The sequence below is a fragment of the Centrocercus urophasianus genome, unplaced genomic scaffold (genome assembly GCF_019232065.1).
Source record: "Centrocercus urophasianus isolate 14NV4802_14NV808 unplaced genomic scaffold, USGS_Curo_1.0 seq_10, whole genome shotgun sequence".
NCBI lineage: Eukaryota > Metazoa > Chordata > Aves > Galliformes > Phasianidae > Centrocercus > Centrocercus urophasianus.
In genome coordinates this window covers 74,537,119-74,556,120 of record NW_024884142.1, presented here as the reverse complement: position 1 = coordinate 74,556,120, position 19,002 = coordinate 74,537,119, and the positions used below count along the sequence as shown (strand labels likewise).

Sequence of the window (19,002 nt, the reverse complement as noted above, 5' to 3'; positions counted from 1 at the left end):
TTTGTCCTTTAAGTTAATCTCTGGTCCTGCTTCTTTGAAGTCGTCTGTTTTGAAATTTCATACTGATATTTGAAGATCTCTAGTCTTGTTGACCATTATATTCTGCACTGTTAAGCTCGTAGGTTATGTCACTTCATAAAATGATTCTTTTCTACTGAGGGGAATAAAAAACTCTTAGTAAATAATTGTAGTGCGAGATGCTTCTCTAGTGGTAGATTTTGAAAGTTTGTCATGTTTTTGGATTTGAATAAGATGATTCTTTATGATACTGGCAAATCTTCTATTATCTGCTGTGGATATTTTTAAACAAAATGAGTTTGATTCCTGCAGCGGTCTCTGTGTTGTCAAAACCAATATATTTGACAAATTGGAATTAACTTACATAGAATGCTAGATGTTTACCTGCTCCATATTTTAACCTACAGATTTATTGGATGTGGACATTTACTAGCGGTATTATTGATGTTAAATTAAATGCAAGGCCCATTTTGTGCCTCCTTCCTGCTTGAGTGAGGCTAATGCATTATTTTGTAAGGTTCATCCATTCTGTGTCGAGGTGTTCCTATAAAAATAAAACAGAGAAAGAAAACAAATACGCTGCAGGCAAACCAAAAATATTTAGAAATACTTCTCAGGTGTAAAATCAAAACGGTAATATCCAAGCATGATCTCTGTGCTGCAAGAAGGTAAGATTTATCTTTTTATCTGATATCCTTAGTGCTATTTTTTTATTTTCCCACATGTCTATGGAAGCTAACTTTGCTATTTTTCACCTCAGGAAACTTTATAAAGCTATATAGGAGCACTTTTCTAAATGTGTACAAAGTTCATTTAATCATCACTTGCTCACTGTCATTTTGAATTTCATCATATGAAAATCCTTTTTGTGTGTGTCCTTGAGCAAATAAGGGTGCATAGAACTGTTCTTCAAGCTTTTAAACACAGTTTTGATTGGATCTTTATAACTGTTATGACAAGTTTCACTTCATTTTGATGTTCAGTGCTCATAACCTCCTATTTAATGTCCATTTTAGCTGTTAAGTGTGGTTTTAAGCTGATTTCAGTAGTAGTTTTTGGCACATGCATATGTATACTTATTTAATTGTCATTGAGGAAATTCATTGAGCATAGTCATACGTTCTAAAAAGGGTTGAGGAGGTGGAAAATGTTACGAGCTCAGGTGAGCTATGGTTATGATGCAGCTGTGCCCTCTTTAGGGCTCACCACTACTTTGTTTCCATATAGAGTTTCTACAACCACGTGCTTGGATGCTTTGATCTCTGAAAATATCAAACGTGGGGACTTCAGAGATCGCTATTGGAACTGGCATGTTTTTGCCCAGGAATTTGTATAGGGTGCTAGGTGTTGGGGACTAGCATTAGTAACTTCTGAAGGAGTTCTCTTTTAGCACGTGTCATCATTCTGAACTCCACTGACACAAAGTATTTTTTGACTCACTACACACTGATATGGCATGGAGAGAATGTTCAGACTGGATTTATTGTAGTTTAAAACCAGTTAGTTTAAGCTTTTGTTGATTCTCAGTAATACTGTGTACAGTCTATACTGCAGAGAGTACTGGTGTTAAACAGGTCGTAAACAAATCTTTAAAAGATAAAAATAATAAAAAAATAGACCAGAGAGCATTAATCCATTAACAGTAAAAGAATCAGCCTTGCTTGTCCTCATCTACTGGAGCAGTGTTTAATCATGATCCTTTGGCACAAACAGTGCATGTAAACATAGAATGAAATTGGTAACAGAATATTTCCAGCAAGGTTTTTAAAAAGAAAGGAGTAAGTCAGCTACATATGAATTCTTCTCAAAACCAACTAAACTGTGTTTCTTCAGAATCAAGGCAGTTATTTCCAGGCCAAAGAATGCATTGCCTTGTCAGTTTCAGTCTTGCTTCAAATAAAATTGTCTGTAGCCCAAATCTGTTATTGAAATGCAAGTCTGAAATTTCACTTTCCTGAAAGGATATCACAGCATAAAATTTAGGTAATGCCTCTGAAAATGTTTTTTTTATGATGAGAAGTTAATATTTCAAAAGTCATGAAGGTTTAACTTTGAGTTCTAATTTAAATATATCTCAGGCCTTTGGGATTAGTATTTATGAGAATGAGAGTCATTTCAAGGTTGAATTTTTTGGTGTAGAATAGACATTCTTAGAAGACCAGTGGCACAAAACAAAAAACATGGCTGGAGTACAGATTCAGTTACAGTACTCTCCATTTGTGCTATAATAAGACATCATTTTATATGTAATTTATTCATTGTGGGTGTTCTTTTCTTTGTATGCATGTGCGTTATTATTACCTTGAAGCAGAGTTGAAAAAATGAAGCTGTAGGTATGGAACTAAATGCTGATATTTACTGATATTCTGTAACAAAAATATGTTAATTTGCAATAGAAACAGTGTTTGAAATGTTTACAAATTGCATTGTCAACGCAGGTCTGATGAGATATTTTCAAAATTATTCTGATTCTGTGCAAGACAACAATTGTAGCTTTGTATAATGAGAAACTAGAAAAACTCAGTGCTCTTCTACAATTTACAAAAATAGCATGATGCAGAACAGAACTGATGCAACCAGATAAACTCTCACATTAGGTCACTGCTTAAGGGGAACACAAGTTCTGCTAAAAGATCTTTCCTTCACAAAGCATGGTAGATGTTTTAAAGTCTGAATCTGTTAACAAATACCACAATGAAATCAGATCCCAGTTGGGTGAGGTGAGAATATTTGCTGTTTTTCACTATGAGATTAAAATATTTTCCTTTAGGAGAATTTTAAGCTCATTTAAAGGGGTGGTTTGGATCCAGTAGTATCTACTTGTAAAGTTTTCAGACAGTGGTCATTATGTGAACTTGTTCATTACGTATAAAAAGAGATTCAAACACTGGACAAATGTATTTTAGTATTCCAGCTACTTAAATTTTTTGAAGCTGAAATTTGTTCAGGTCGTAACATTTTTGTTTTTCTTCCTCATTTTTGGAAAATTAGTGAATGTAGAAGAATTTCTAAGTATAAGTGGTTATTACAAATGTATTTCAGTTATATAGAAATCATATTTGTATAGTTTGTGTATATAACAAAATGAAAATGTGATCCTAACATGAATTAGGCATGTAAGTTTTAAGCCTAATCTGGTCAGCGGCAGGTAAATTGCACCTTCCATCTATTTAGATTCTGAGGTTTCTTATGGAACTTATCTATGCTTGAATCCAAATTGTACAGTGTAATACTAATGAGGTTGTGTCATTCAGATGGCATGTTCAGCATACCATCTTGTCTCATTCATTTGGTTCAGTCACATTTGCTAAGTAAGCATGTTCGATTTTGTTCCCTGATACCAGTTTAAAATGTTTCCATAAACGTTTCCCTAATATTTTAAAGCAGCTGAATTCTTTGGCTTATCTATCTTTTTCCTGACATGACACTAAGAATCTGAAAGTGAATGAACACTAACTGGTGGCTGGGGAAGATTTTTTAATACTTTGCAATCTCCTCTGATAGCTGTCTTTAACCCCAAAGTAGTAATGATTTACATCTCAAGGAAAAATTGTCACAGAAAATAAGTCTAGAAGAGTTTGATTTCTCTAGTGATAGAGAAAGGAATTGGGATTCTTATTTTCATGTTTATTTTGAGGGATCTCTCCCTAGGAAGAACAAGAGACTGATAAAGTACTGCTTTTCTTTGTACAATATCATAGCCATTTCACAATTGCTAGGAAAAAGGCTTAATAAAAGACAGCAGTTGTTTTGAGTGTATGCAGGGGCTGGGATTTTATCTTTTCCAATAGTTCTGGTTAAAAAAAGTAGTAGATTAATTTATGAAATGGGTAAACCTGAAATAAATTTATTGTGGAGTTTTTCTGTAAATGTGGCTTTTCTAAATCTTCATGATAAGATGCTACTCAGAATAGAAACGGAAATGTTAGAACCTCAGTGTTCATCATTCCTGACATTAAGTACAGCTGAAAGTTTATGAAACACTGGATTGCTGTTTTTTTCACGTTCAAGACTACAAGTTTTGAGACTATAGTAATGTATTGAGTTGTTCTTGCAAACTGTTTAAAAAATAAATAATGAAAAGAGTTTAAATGGCCCAGGAAGTTGTGTGTGATGTTTTTGACGAGCAGTGCTGGTGTATTGTGGTTGTATCTGCAATATGAAACAATGTTAAAATATGTATACATTGCTTGCAAACATGTATACATGTCCATTGTAGTTGGGTTTGACGTATTTGAGCTGCTGAGGGCTGTTGGAAGTGAGGAAACCTCTATAATTAATTAAATGTGAAGTAGATGGAAGATGTGTATGAAGATGATTTACATGAAAGGACATACATTGCATCAATCTATACCACAATTACCAGCTAAACATGAATGCAGTCAGATTCTTAATCATTTTATGGTGAAAAATATGCAGGTTACTTATTAGCTTCAGCATGACTTTGGAAGCTTTGTTCTTATTGTATCAAGATTCATACTTCAGGAAGTGTGACCTAGTAGGGAAATTGCAATCACCGATACTGCGGTGAGCGGCCAAGGTAAGGGAAAGTGGGCATAAACTGGGAGGAGTGCATACAGTGAGACTTCTGAAAATGAAAATGAAGTGTGAAAATTTGAGCAGGAGGAAATGCGAGGGAGGAAACGGGTAAAGTTAGTTCTGATGCTCAAACGTTAGTTCTGAATTTCAAGTGTTCTACTGTGTCAGGGACAAAACTAAAGTACTGTTCTGTATTCCCTGTGCATTTCTAGTTAATGAAAATACAGCAATAAGTAATAGTGGCTGCTACTATTTCCTAACATAGATTTATTTCATTATACTCAGAATATTGTTATTATGGGGAAAAAAATAATAGTCTCCTAGTCATAACTGACATCAATTACAGTCAGGAATAAAATGCTAAACAACAATGAGGAGCTGCCTCCTGAAACACTATGTTAATATATATGAAGACAATCTATAAACTACTTCTCTTTCCAAAATAATGCAGTGCTGAGTTACAATTACCAACTTAATAAACTGAAGTGGATGGTGTAAAAGGTGTTACAACACATTCCAGTGAATTGAATTAATATACTAATGAAGTATATCTATAGAATCAAGATTAATATAACTATATGGTAAGATTCCTTCCAGAGATGCTCTTTACCACAGAGTTCTGCTGTCACTTCTGAAGCAAAAATTGTGTTGCTTAGAGGAGAAACTGTTCTTGGATAAGGTACGATACCAGCTAATGCCCTTCAGTGGCAGCTATTGAAAGGTGATGTTGTAGTATTCTAAAGGTAGTTTGAGAATTCTGTATGTTCATAGGCACTTAGGGAAGGCCAAGTAAAAGTAATAATGATGGTGAGCTATCAGATATCAGGACAGCTATGGTTAAACAAGCATGTGAAAACACCATTTCAGCACTTTTTCTTCAAACACCAGCTTGTCCGTGCAGGTTTCTGATAGGCCATTCACTTGTTCCCTTGCACAGCCCTAAGTGTACAGCTGTTAGAGCTAATAACCCAAATCACGTATTTCATCTTTCCTGTCTCATTGCTGTGTGCAGGATAGGAAGTATTGAAAAGATTATAATTGCGAGGTTGTGCAACAGATTGTATTTAACACGAAGATTTTCATTTGTCTGTTGGTTCTGGTTTTTTTAACTCCTCATTTTGGTTCAAATATAATGGCTGATTTCTTCATTGAGTAGACACATTTTAAAGTGTTCCCAGCTACATCAGTTCAGCAGTACCCAACAGCAGGCAAAAGTAAAAGAAAACAATTTCCTCTTAAAATTCATGCCTTTGTTTTAGGAGCTCTGTTTTGTCGGTGATACGGATGTGGTGCATGGGCAGAATTCTTGTTCTAGCTGCTATCAAGATGAAAAAGCAGATGTGGGACACCAGTTTAAAAGTGTTATCAGAGATACTGAATGTGATAAAAGTTTGGATTGTGTCAGAGCACTTAGGTCTCTTTCACATTTTCTTTTCTTAAAGAAGGGAAAAGATGATTTTTAAAGCTACTTTTGAGTGGTTTTCATCATGAGCGTAGTACTGCATGTAATGACAGAAAAATATCAAGAAGGCTTATGTGAATTGGGGCTTTCAGAAGTTCAGGTGTGTTTCAGTGATTAAGCTAGGAAGAAGTTTATCCTTTCTACATAGTACATCTTTCTGTACTAAACAAACTGAGTCATATGGAGAAGTTTATTACATTATAGGATTCAAAGTAGATCATTACATTTGCTTAAGGAGCCTTTATTTCACCGTAACTTGACTCTAAGTGAATCCGTTTGCAAATTCACAACATTTACAAAGCAACTTTTATATACAGAGAGTTTGCTTCTTTTTTTTTGTTTTTTTTTTTTCTTGAAACAGGTGATGAAGCATCTCTCTGACACTTCATAATATATGGATGGCTAAAAGGATCATGGCTTAATGTATTCTGTCTTCAAGTAGCTATCCAGACAAAGCTCTGATTGATTCTGAAATAAAAGATGTGAAGTAAATCTCAACTTGTTTTTCAATCTGCCCTTCACCTATCCCACCCTCTTTGCAGGTTATCTCACACAGAGATTTAGAGACAACTTTGTCTCAGTAATTAACATTTTCCTGCCTGATACTGAAATCCTGTTTTGTCTTTAACAAGTGATCTTATGTAGCTGAAGATACCTTTTGTTTGAATTTCTGTATTTGTAGTGAAGGAGATCATTATGCTTGTGCTATTCCATGGCCATAAAATTAATTTCACTGCAGGAGTAGCCTACAACTGTTAGAAATTTGTACGCAAGCAGATATTGACTTTTTTTCCTGTCCTTTCAATGTTGCGTGTGATCTGCTATTAAGTATTTGAAATGTGTTACTAAGAGAGATCAAGGAAGATTCATTGTTACTGATAAAAGAAAAAAGTAGTGTGATTCTATTCATCAAGATTCAGCTGTTTTCATAAAATGCCCTCCATTGTAGTTCATAATGGTAATGCACTTCACTGCAGTGCAGAGTGATTATATTGTGGTGTTGTGTCCTATTAATGTCAAGCTATGCTAACCTGAAGGCAGTGTATAAATGACAAATTGCTACATTTTCCCCAGTGAGATCTTTCTTCCACCAATGGTATAAGTGATAATGTGTGGCCACCTGTAACTTTTCAGTTTTCCTGGAAAAATCCAGTAAGTGAAACACTATGTGAATGTAACCTAACCTAACTTCTACATTTTTCAGGGGAAATATGTTTTTTAACAGAGACAAAATGAAACATAATTCTTTCATTCAGCTCTTTTTTTCCTAGATGCTTGTGGCACTAACTGTACTTGTATGGCTTGGGCTGCATATATTGGCAGAATATTGAAAGGGTTTTGGTAAATTAGAAGTTCCCTTAATATAGCATTATATGCAACATTTTGATTTATAGCAATGTGACTTTACTGCATGTATTGGTAAAGATGTTCAGTCTTTCATTTTAGTTGGATTCATGAACAAGCTAGTATTCCAGTGCAGATTGTGATTAGTGATAAGGTGTCAATCACAGACAGATCCAAACTGGCTCCTAGAAATGTAATGATTTTTGTAATTTTATCAAAACCAGAGCAACTTTAGCTCTTAGGCTTAAAGTATATTTGAATAGAACAAAACTTCATGGCTAATTTTCAAGCACTTAGTTATGATGGATAAATATCACCTAGAAGAAGCTATCTGCAGCTTGAAAACCTTCGACAAGGTAGTTCCACTCTATTGCAGAAACAGAGGAACAGCTAGAGCAAGATACACGTAGGTTCAGGTAGTTGTCTGCCTTAAATGCTCTGAGGAAAGCTTTGAAATAAAATAATTCCACTCTTGTCACACTTGAATTTTCTGACATGTATTTTCAGGTATTGGAGTCATTGTCCTTCTCTTCCTCATCCTCACTGCTGCCGATCTGATTGTGCAAGGTGATACAGACCTACTCATAGTCCATATTTATGATCATCTTTTTCCGTGTTTTCTGCTTTTTTTTTTTTTTTTTTGCAGTAAAATAGAATTTGATTTTTAAAATACCTTGAACTGTGAAGCTTGCCAGGTTGAATGTACTGAACTGTCCGTATCTGTTGAACACTCCCATAAATAATACTCAATTTGTCCTTAGTTCAAACTTACGGTAGTTAATATTTAGATCTCGGGTATACTGGAAAGTGTAAGCAGTGCAGGTTATGTACACTGATTAATGGAGGTAGCACTCAAATATTCACAGCAAGTGATATTGCTAATTGATACCATAACAGATTTTTCTCATAAAACTCCCAACATCCTAGTTCTAGAAATAATTGGTCGATGCTTTCAGTGATCTGTCTCACATCAGACTTTCATTTCCCTGTTCTGAAAAGTGTCTTATAATTTCTTCTTGTTCATTTTGTAGTATCTGATACATGTGCCAATGTGAATATCAGTCTTAATTAAATTATTTCTAAGATGTCTGTAAAGAATGCTCACAGTTGAGAGTTTGCTTAAGGTGTGTGGTGATAGGAGCAAATGGTGTTAAACATTTCAGTTATGCTGGGAAAAAAGAATTTAGATTTCTTTCTGTAAAGAAAAGAAAATAGAATTGTAGTGTGTTAAATTTGAATCTCAATCTATTTCACAGAATCGTAGAACGGCCTGGTTTGAAAAGGACCACAATGATCATCCAGTTTCAACCCCCCTGCTATGTGCAGGGTTGCCAACCACCAGACCAGGCTGCCCAGAGCCACATCCAGCCTGGCCTCAAATGCCTCCAGGGATGGGGCATCCACAGCCTCTTTAGGCAACCTGTTCCAGTGCATCACCACCCTCTATGTCAAAAACTTCTTCCTAATATCTAACCTAAATCTCCCTTGTCTCAGTTTAGGACCATTCCCCCTTGTCCTATCGCTATCCACTCTTGTAAACAGCTGTTGCCCCCCCCTGTTTATACGCTCCCTTCAAATATTGGAAGGCCACAGTGAGGTCTCCCCAGAGCCTTCTTTTTTCCAAGCTAAATGAGCCCAGTTCCCTGAACCTTTCTTAATAGGAGAGGTGTTCCAGCCCTCTGATCATCTTAGTGGTACTCCTCTGGACTTGTTCGAAGAGCTCTGCATCTTTCTCGTGTGTATCCAGGCATTTTTTTTACCAGTACTTAGCTGTTTCTGGTAGAGCTTTGTTTAGAATTTCTAGTGTAATTTTAACATAGGTGACTCCCCTCATCTCTATCATTGGCTATATTTCTCAGTAGGCAAAACGTTTTGCTGACATTTGGGCTTGCTTTGCTTTTTAATATTACAAGTTTCATGTATAATTATGACACCTCCCCCTGCATTGTGAGTCCTGGAAGTCTTCACTTTTTCTTAGCTTGTGTGCTCAAATAGTTGGAGTTGCTATACTTCTATGTGTTCAAGTTGCACATCCAAGCAACCCTTTGATAAGAAGAGTTTTCAGTAATTGCCATATTTATTTAAAGAAAAAAAAATTTCATTCTTTTTTGAAAGTCTTCTTTACCACCATCTTTCTGATATTGAGATGCCAGATCTAAATACAATTTTCTTTATGTACCTTCACTACAGTTTTATAGAATAAATCTAAAATTGCTTGCTTGTGCAAACAAAGGTCAAAAACACAGCTATTTCTTTGTTGACTTACCATAATGCAAGTTGAGATCTCATTTTTTTATCTGCTTAGTTGTAGATCGCTTTGCTCTAATACTTCCTAAATATTTCTTTTTGTCATATCTCGTATAGTCTGATTACAGTGGAAATCTAGGCAGCAATTGCTGAGGTGCTCTTGGAGCAAGAAATGATTATTACATGTTAAATTCATAGGCTGATGGAACATGAGAAGCTGGGGAAAATGTTCTCAGATTTTGACACAAAGAATTTTCTTGAATATTCTTGAATATTACATTCAGTACATATAAAATGTGGAGGCTTCAACGTATCTGCATAATATAGCGTAAGCTAAATTGGCCCAAAGTCATAAGACTATATTAGTATAGCTGTTTTTAAGAAAACAAGTTCTGATAAACATTTTGTGCTTTTTGGAAAGAATCTGGCTTTGTGTTGCACCAGCCTGAAAGTGATGCAGTGTGGGTTCCCACATCTCTGCTCCGGATTCCATGTGCAGATGATTTTAGAACCAGGCTTCAGAAGGCTAGTGCTTTCTTCTGTATTAAAAAAAAAGTAATGTTCTCCGTTAGATTAAGTTTATGAGTCCTTTTTAACGTCTTCAGCAGAGGTAGCACAAAGACAAACAAAGGTGGTGTTTACATTAGCTTTGGCTGCAGAGTTGAATCAGGGGTAGGGCTTGGTTACAGAACACCAAAATCTCATATTCTCCTAACAGACTTCAAATTTATATGATGAGTGAAAGTCTCTTGAGAGGTAATGCAGAACTGTAGATGTCCATATTCGTGCAAGCTCTGGGAAATGCAACTATTTTGGGTTGAGATCTGACCTGAAACAAACCCTGCAGAGATATGTGCTCAGAAATGGACTGTCACTAGGGATGCACACAGTGTTAAGATTCAGTCAGGGTCATCTTAGATTCCAGGGTTTGTTTGGGTTGTTTTGCTCAAACTAGAACTAGAAACTAGTAGTGACAAAAGTGCTCTTGCATGCTCACTATTCTTTACATGTGGAAAACAAGATGTTACTTATGTTAGTGTTAAGTTGATTAAATATGCCCAGACCAAAAATGTTGGCTGAGGTTGTTGGTTGATGTGCTGCTTATATACAGTGCACAGTTACATGTCCTTTATAGTTATCACATAGCAATATTTTTTCCATTTAAATCTGTGGTGTAGTATATCTAGATAAACATTTTTGAAAACACATTTCTCCTTGTAATTTGCTAACTGCTACGTTGTTGCTTTACACCAACTGAGTTATGAAAGTTTGTTTCTGTGCAGGCTTTGTGGGTGTCATGTACACTAGGGTTTGGTAACATTCTTTTAAGTATTTGATTCTTAACCATAGCTTTGTATATTTGCAGTGGGGATTTCCTTTGGTATAAAACAGATTCTGTTAGGCTTTCTTTCTAAGTGCAGGAAAACTCATCAAAAAATAGGAATGCTTTCCACGTTTGTTCTGACCTAATTCTTTATTTTTATGTTTTTAATTTATGCACACTGTTTTTTTCACATGATTTAATTCTGGCAAGAGATTTTTTTTTAATCCCTTCTGCCAGGAGTCTGTTGATTCAGCTGTGTAGGACTGAAGGATTGTAGATTTTATAGAGTTGTCAATAAATGATGTTTAGGTGGCTATGAATAGCACTGTTTCCTTTTCCACTGAAAGACAAACAGAATGTCTTGTGTGCTGGGCAAAGTCTCGTACGTCGCTGAGGCAGTGATTAGAATGCAAATATTAATGTTTTCTAGGCAGTTAAAGTATATATGAAGTGTTAGCATTACTATCTCAAACACTGTGTCCCAAAAATGAAAATAAAATGCCAAATTCTTAAGAGCTAGTTTTGTACATATTGAGTCTAGTTATTTATTTAAGTTCCCTATTGCTGTTCTTCGTTGCCATGATAGTAACTAAGGGTGGGATATCAGTGCAAAGTATCCGTTAATTACCTCTCTTAACTTAGTTTTCTGTTTTAGTTTTCTTAAGTATTTAAAATCTGTGCTTAATATATTCCAGACTTTGTCTGTACCTTACTGGTGCTATTACAGTGAAGGATTAAAAAGGTGCATAATTGTTATGCTTTGGCACACATGCCCCAAGTACTGCTAAGATGCAGGCAGCTGAGCTTTGGTATTGGTAGTCCCCTCAGGGTATCCATAGCTGAATCAGTAGTGTGCTCAGCAGCAGCTGTTGCCTGAATTAAATGCGTCAGCTGCACAAATGAAAAGAGCAGAAGTAAAACATAATGTAGTTGTTCAGAAATACAAGTGTTTGTATTTTGCAACAAACTGCCCGAGTCATAGTTTCAAGTAAAGGTGAAGAATTGCTCTGGGGTGGGTGAGGGCTGCCTGATTTATAAACCTGGATCATTCATTCAATTTTTTATGGCTTAAGATTCTACCAAGATCCAGCAGAGCACACAGTTTCTCTCTAGTTAAAATAATTTTCTTATTAATGCAATGATACATATTGAGAACACAGATTCTTCTGGTATTCCTGTCATGGGTATCTCAAGGCCAAGTGTAGCATGACTATACTAGTCACACTGAGTGACTAGAGAAGTCTGACATGTGGATGAAATTCCTAAAGCATTTCAATGCTATCGATATCCATTTTTCTCAAACATTAATCAAAAACATCAGTGCCTCATCAGCACTGTTTAGGTCGTGAATCCAAAACACGTAAACGTGTGAGCTAGTAAAGAAAATTAACTCTTTCCCAGCCAAAATCAGTAGGTATGCAAATGTAAGTAATAATTATCTCCTTCCTAGTAAGTTTACTGTTTCTCTAATTTTTTTTTTTAAAGAAATTCTTCATTAAAATCTATGGTATGCAATATAACTTCAGTTTTGACCACGATATCATCAACCGAGATGAGTAGTGTAACTAAAACAGAATTCCTTCATTTTGTTGCACTGCAGGCTGAGGCTGTGTATCATATGAACACTATTTTTCTTTAAGCTATTGTCAGTACAGGAATTCGTAAGTTTCTATGAGAGATGTTTTAACTATGATTTCAACTGAGTTCCCTTGTTTTTGATTGAACCTATTGTGGAGAACCCCACCCAGGTTTTGCAGTACTTTATTACCAGGCTGTTCTTGTTTCTGTTAGAATATGGTACTGGGAGTGGATGTAAGGTAACTGAGGTACACTTATTTTCTTCAGTGTCTTGTGCGTCAAATTAGCATTAAATTTCATTTTCAATTTGTGTTGTATAATTTTGTTCAGCTCTTTATGGATAATGTGAACATAAAAATAAAGGGAACAACAGCTAATATTCATATGATTTCTAAGGCTTTCAATAAGCAGTAGAAGTCAATGGTAGAGTCTTTGGAGATTGTGAAAATATAGCTAACAAAAGGAAAGATGGAAGCTTTTGTTTTCAAGGTCAGTACGTACTCCATAACCTACACATCACTTCAATGGAAAATCTCTATTTCAAACTCCTTTTGTACTTGTGATGGTGATGATGGTAATGGTAATGTACTTTTTGCTGATATTGAAACTGTCCTTTAAAAGTGATCACTTAGCTCACATTCTGTGCATTTTAAGCGTTCGTAAATGCGCACTTGCCAAATAATTGTACTTACTAATGTTGTTACCTGTAATCTTGTATTTCATCTAATAAATTGCTCCAACAAAATGATGAGATGGTGCATATGCTCTGATTGTATGAAGGATGCTTCTACTGTTAATCGTGCTTCAGTTGCGTTTCCTTCTGTCTGAGAACTGCTTAGGAAAATCTGCGTTTTCAAGCATATCATGAGTTGTAATAGACATTTTGTTTTTCTGCAATCTATATCTTTTAAATTAAAACTTTACTGTTCATTTTGACATGGGTAACGTTGCAGTTTCTCATCAGCATCATGCTTCTGAGCCAACTCTATTTTGAATCTGTTGTCTAGCGTTACTCTCATGTGCTTTGTGAGTAGAAACCGTAGGGTCTCTCACGCCACAGTGAATTAGGTGATTCTTGCTTCTAGTTCGCTGTTGTGATTTTGCTGTTGCTGTGGCTGACTGTGCACTACGGATTACCCTCAGTGTGTTAAGAAAAACGGAGGCTGGTATCAATTTTTGCCACTTTGTTGCAAAGCACAGCATTCATATATCAGCTAACAGCAGCTGGCTCACTTCCATGAACGTGTCTGGGGAGGAACTCCTGTTTCCCTGATTGTGAATCAACATTCCTGCCATGTTCTTTGCAGGACTTGTAATTACATGGCAAAAGCTAAGTTCTGCATCGTTCTTAGTTGTGATAATTGACCTACAAGTTGAATAGAGAATAACATACCTGTCTGTTTTGTTACAAGCAATTATAATATAAGTCATTCTTAAAATTAGTTGAAATGTTGAGCATCTGTATATCCATTTTGTAAATGGAAAAAGACATGTAATGGATGAACTTTGTTTTTCAATAAACTCATTACATTATCTAAAAGGATCAGAGGTCAGTAACTGTCACAGAACTGAAATCTGCATTTCTTCAAAATTTGTTATGATGAACACAAGCCAGAATTATTCTGTTGGTGAGCAGCCATTACTCTGGAACTTCAGTTGTACTGAATAAGCGAAAGATTGTGTTATATAGCAGACAGGTGATATTGCTAAAGATCCGTACATTCTTGTGGTTCTTAATTGAAATGAGTTCATTTAACACAAAACGCTTCCTGTATTGTAGGTAACCCGTTCTGTGGGATGATGGTACTTGTTCAAGATAGTTTTCTATGCTGTTTGTGCTGTTTGTTCAATGTTTATTGAAATAGAGTGCAATATTCCACTTATATGAAAAATTTGTGGTAGGAACTGTTGGATCTCTTCTGAAAATGAAGGAATCAGTCTGAGTCAAGATTAATGACTTTATAGAATGTGAAGCCTCCAGGGTAATATAAAAGTGAATAAGTTACGGTGTTCAAGAGAAGCTCTATTTGATTTTGAATTAGAGTCTAAATGTACAACTTACACAGCCAGGAATGAAACCCAGAGCTTTGTTTCACAAAATTTTTCTGTTCAGATATTTAGTATGATTAATAAAAGATACAGCAACAAAGACATTGATATATTTTACTTGTGGACCACGACAATTCCTCTTGACTGAGCGTGGCCCAGAAAACCAAAAGGTTGGACATCCATGCTTTTAAGTCTCCTTGAGTATACATCTGTGCTGTCTATTCCTGTTTTTCTGGGCATATTACTCTGGAAAGATTTTAATACATTTCTCAGTTCTTTTTCTCTTGGCACCCTACCAAATTTTGCTGTGAAATTTCTCTGTTTTTTATTCCTTTTTAATTATTTTTAGCAATTACTTGATTCTGTGCAAGTGAATCCCTCTTGTACAGTTTGGCACGATACAGTCCTACTGAAACATTTTGGTTTTTTTTCCCCCTTCCATAGGTATATTCGCATCGTTGGAACCCACAACACAGTGAACAAAGTTTTCCATATTGTGGCATTTGAATGCATGTTTACCAACAAAACCTTTGCTCTGGAGAAGGGTCTGATAGGTAAGAAATGCAACTGCTTCCATTTTACGTGAACTGTTGGGTACACTTGCCTTTTAAGACTGGCTATGACTTCACACTTGCTGTACTTCCCTTTCCACATGGAAATCTTTGAGTTATATGATGCTGTATGCGTAGAATTAGTTGGCTAGTCCTTGTGGCTGCTTTGAAATTCCAGTGCTATGGATCAATTAGCAGTGCTGCAGGAATGTGAAGTGAACTCTGTTGATTTTTCCCTGAAGAGTTCTAGGCACATCTGTCCATGGCAGAACATTATACTGGCTACCATTATTCCCAGAACACCATGCTGGTGGATCTCTGTTACTTCTGGTGCTCAAAACAGATTATTTAATACTAATTTAATTACGACTCTGTAATACTGCATTACTTAAGATAGAAGTCCTAGACAGGTATGGTTTACTAAACCATATCAAAGTAAGTAAGTTATGTCAAAGTAAGTTTTGGTGTAGGTTTCTTAATTCATCTATGGCGATCCCTGAGCTTTCTTTCCTATAAACTCAGATAAGCAAGTTCTTGAAATTCATTGGAAAAATAATTAGTTTTGTATACTTGTAGGAGTGATTTCTGCCGTATGTGGTTTTACTCAAACACAGAATCCTTCTAGTTCATTTTTTTTTCAGACCACCTGTTACTGCTGTGATACAGTATCACAAATTGTTGCTTATTCTGAAAAATCCTCAAGAGTTCAAAATTTTAATTTTTAAGCATTCAGCTTTGGTAGGTGGAAGAGAAAACAGTTCACAAGAAAAGAATCAGAGGGAAGATTTTTAGCGAGGCATACGTTCAACTTTTTTTCCTGAGGAAAACACTCTGACTCTGAAAAACTGGATCTGAGAGATGGAGACTCTATTTGACCTTATTAAAACTTACTGGGTTACAACAGATGCTTTATTGTGGTTACATATTTTGTGCTTTGAAGAATGATCATATGTTACATTCCATCAAACACCAGTTGTATATTATAAATGGTTATGTAAATCATAGAATGTAGGCTATGATTGTTAGAGCCAAGTCACTTTGTTGCTAGATTGGCAATATGTCTGTATTCCATGATCAAATTTCCACAGTATTCTTGCCAACATATGCCATGTGCATATCACCTTGCCATTTCCTATTTCAGTGCTTCATGACTTTTGTTCATCTGTCTGTTAAATTGTGGAGATGTTTGTAGATTATCTTCTGCTTGTTTCCAGTTCTAACTGCTAGCTTTACAGAAAAGGATATATGGGCTCCGATCCCATATAAAAATGTTCCATGCGTCCTAGCACTACAGAGAACTTCTATCATTTTCACTTTTCTTTTTCACAACAGATCTTACTATCAGAGATAAAAATGTGCTGAGCCTTGCACATGGTAATGCAGCTGCATACAAAGTCACTGAACAACAGAAATTGTATTCGTTGTTCAGAACAGGCTGCCCTCCTAAAATGCAACTGGAAATGCAGTGTATGTGTAGCAGAGTGCATTGTGAAGTACTTCTGGTGACATTTGAAAGTGTGAATTAATGAGAAAATTGCTGACTAATGGCAGAGTATCTTGCTACACATCTGGGAGTGTTAACAGTGAAGAGGAAATTGGAACCAAGTAGAGGATGAAAAAGACAATATGCATGAATATATTATAAACTAGGTTCACTGCTTACTAGGTAAAACTCACTGAGCTCTGAGCAGCCAGCGATGTAGAGTTTGTAAGGATAGCTGTTAACTTACACCCTTCTCTTGAGGCAGTGTGGGATTACAAATTTGACATTCAGCAAAATTACATGGAATGATGCATATGCTGTTTAGAATCTATTAGTTATCAATAGGTGCTGGTGAAACCTATGCAGTGGTTATAGTTCTCTTCATCCTGGGCTATCAAGTTTTGAAACCATCTCCTGATAGTTGTTAAAATTTGGAAGGGTCATTTCTTGGTAGTGATATGAAAAACCTACTTCAATCTTAAGAGAAGTTCTGTAGCACATCATGACATACTTCTTGCATTTTTGTATTAGAAAACATGTAGTGGGACTTGGACTTTCCAACCCCTTTAGATAAGAAGAAATAACAGGATGTTTGCATGAATGGACTCTAGAGCTCATGGAGCTCTAGGTGTACTGAATTACATACCTTAGCATGTGAGAGATCACAGCACATACCACAAGGACATTGTAATGGTCCTTGTATACATTCTTTGCTCTAGAATCTTCTAATTAGATCCACCACTTCTGTCCAAACCCATTTTTGGTTACTGTAAACAGGGTTTTGGCTATATACTAATAAGTATCCAGTGCTGAACTGTGGAACTATGCAGTCTTTCAGTGTGGATAAATCAGTTGTACCTGTACGTCATTTGATGTAATTTACAATAAGCAAATAGAAGTCCATAGAGCTTTTTATATTGAAGTGATGGTAGTCAATGCAATTCTTAGAAAATTAAAGCAGTAAGAAATCACAGAGTAGCTAATTGAAAGAGGAAATATGTGGATCAACTTATGACTGCAAATGAGGCAGCAGTGGTTGAATATGTGCAGATTTTATGGTGAGAAAGGGACAAATGGGAAGATTTTGGAACCACTTGTGGACAGGCCAGTTGTGAATTGGTGCAGGGACACTGGCTGTTCCATCAGAAATTATGTCTGTTTCCTCTTTAGAAATACTCTCAACAGCTTTGATCCAGCAAAATGACCTTATATCCATTTAGTGCTTGGTTTTACATACCTGTAATGGTTACTATTAAGGAAACATTTTGTCTGACTCACTGTATCAAGCAGACTGTCCCAGTTCCATAAAAAAAATTTTGTGTAACTGCAAATAGAATAGTTGGTAAAGGTGTGTCTTAATGCTCTAATGTGATTCATAATGCTGTAATTTCTGTTTTATTTCTATTCTATGTGACTGGATAGGTAGAAGTGAATTGAAAGCAGTTGGGAAAGCTCCAGGAAATATATGAAAATGCAGTAATCGGAATGGGTTGCTTCTAAGTTTCATTGAGCATAGAAACTTCATTCTTAACCCTTAAAAAAGTGGTATTGGGTCAAGTTATTGACTTCATTGTTTATGTAGTATGGGATTAAATGTGTCTGTTCTGACCTAATTTAATACCGTAACTGCTCTTTCTATAAACTGTTTAATTAAGAAAAGGAAATGTTACTCATTCCTTGAAAGTCGTATGTCATATTTCTGAAGGCCTTTGTGACCCTAACTCCTATCAAACAACAATGAAGATACTATTCAAGGACTTCCTCATTTCAAATCTCATTCCAAAATATTAAGACCACAGAGGTTTTTGTTTAGGGATCCTATAGATTTAGAAGTAATTACTGAATTTTCATTAAACCTATTCAACTTGATCAGAAAGCTGTATATAAAAATAGGGTAATTTATCAGACATGTTATTACTGATACATAGTATTGATTTAATGGCTGTCACTGTAAAGTGAAGATTAAAAGACTGTTAAACATATAATAAAAATGAAGTGCCATCATAATAACAGTTTTATGTTGCTGTGTTTTTAGATACTAAGATTTCATTGCAGATGATTAATTTGACACGTTACATTTAAAAGTTTGTATGCAAGATGATTTAGACAGTGTTAGTACACAATACTGGATGTAGTCCTGATACCACCCATTGACAATTAACTAACAGTTTTGAGGTAGAAGTAGCAGGAAGCACTTTTTCTAGCACCATCTTGCTGTTTTAGTGTTGGTATACACTTTGTTGTCTTGTTAAATGAAGTAAGTGACAGAAATTAATTCAATCATATGAAATTATTCTCTAATGCAGATGTTAGAGTGGAAATGTAATTTTCCTTTTGGCATATTATCTCTAAATGCATATGCACATTAGCAGTTTTGCGTATTGGATTCACAGTAGATTGACTTAAC

General features: G+C 35.6%; 1 protein-coding gene across 1 annotated transcript in view; it reads left to right on the top strand.

The window, feature by feature from the left end:
• The window catches only part of BTBD9 (BTB domain containing 9), a 111,380-nt gene that overhangs the window by 50,437 nt on the left and 41,941 nt on the right, over positions 1–19,002 (top strand). The window contains exon 8 of the mRNA XM_042810863.1: positions 15,006–15,115. Coding sequence (XP_042666797.1) covers positions 15,006–15,115 — 110 coding nt within the window. The remainder of the gene's footprint in view (positions 1–15,005; positions 15,116–19,002) is intronic.